Source organism: Octopus bimaculoides, chromosome 6 (assembly GCF_001194135.2).
Source record: "Octopus bimaculoides isolate UCB-OBI-ISO-001 chromosome 6, ASM119413v2, whole genome shotgun sequence".
Lineage (NCBI taxonomy): Eukaryota > Metazoa > Mollusca > Cephalopoda > Octopoda > Octopodidae > Octopus > Octopus bimaculoides.
Genome location: NC_068986.1, coordinates 95,883,505 through 95,884,082, shown reverse-complemented (window position 1 = coordinate 95,884,082; position 578 = coordinate 95,883,505). Strand labels below are relative to the sequence as shown.

At 36.0% G+C, this 578-nt stretch overlaps 1 protein-coding gene across 2 annotated transcripts in view; it reads right to left on the bottom strand.

Annotated features, from left to right (window-relative positions):
* Nucleotides 1–356, bottom strand: part of LOC106871481 (ran GTPase-activating protein 1) — a 37,249-nt gene extending 36,893 nt beyond the window's left edge. The window contains exon 1 of one of the 2 annotated variants that reach the window (XM_014917959.2): nt 65–356. In XM_014917959.2, the coding sequence (XP_014773445.1) occupies nt 65–227 (163 nt within the window). In that variant the 5' untranslated portion in view covers nt 228–356. The remainder of the gene's footprint in view (nt 1–64) is intronic. The other variant, XM_014917960.2, reaches the window with a different exon arrangement.
* Between the last annotated feature and the right edge of the window lie 222 nt (nt 357–578).

Genomic DNA, 578 nt, shown 5'->3' with positions numbered 1-578 from the left:
GATTTAAGAATGAAAGGAAAGCAACGAAAACAATAACAAGACAATAACAAAATAAAATACGGACCATCTTCAGCCTCGTTCAATTTCAGAGACCGGCCAGAGAAGCTTAACTCGTTTTTCTCATCTTCTACTGTAGTTTGCGAAAGTAATGATGTTATACTGGAAACATCGTTCGGATCCGATGTAGTCGGCGTGTCCGCAGACTTGAACACAAAAGGGGAGGACATAACAGCGCGTACAAATAGCAAAGAGAAACAAACCAGGAGACCCAACTAAATTTAAGCTAGCAAAACCCGACAAGAAGTTTCAAAGAATGGCGGTGAAAAGGAATTGAAAATTCCCGGTTACTCTCTTTATATAGAGGTACGAAAAGACTACGGCCTTCTTCCGGGTCAATTATTTTTGTCACGTTTTTCACTTGATTTAATAATTTTGGTGTGAGTGTTCAAGAAAACGATTTATGGAAATGTACACACATAAATATTGTATTAAAATAAGTTATCTTTACATGCCATGTTTGCAATTCTCTATATAATTGATAGCAAAGTGTGTATAAAATGAAATTTAATCCAGGTTTA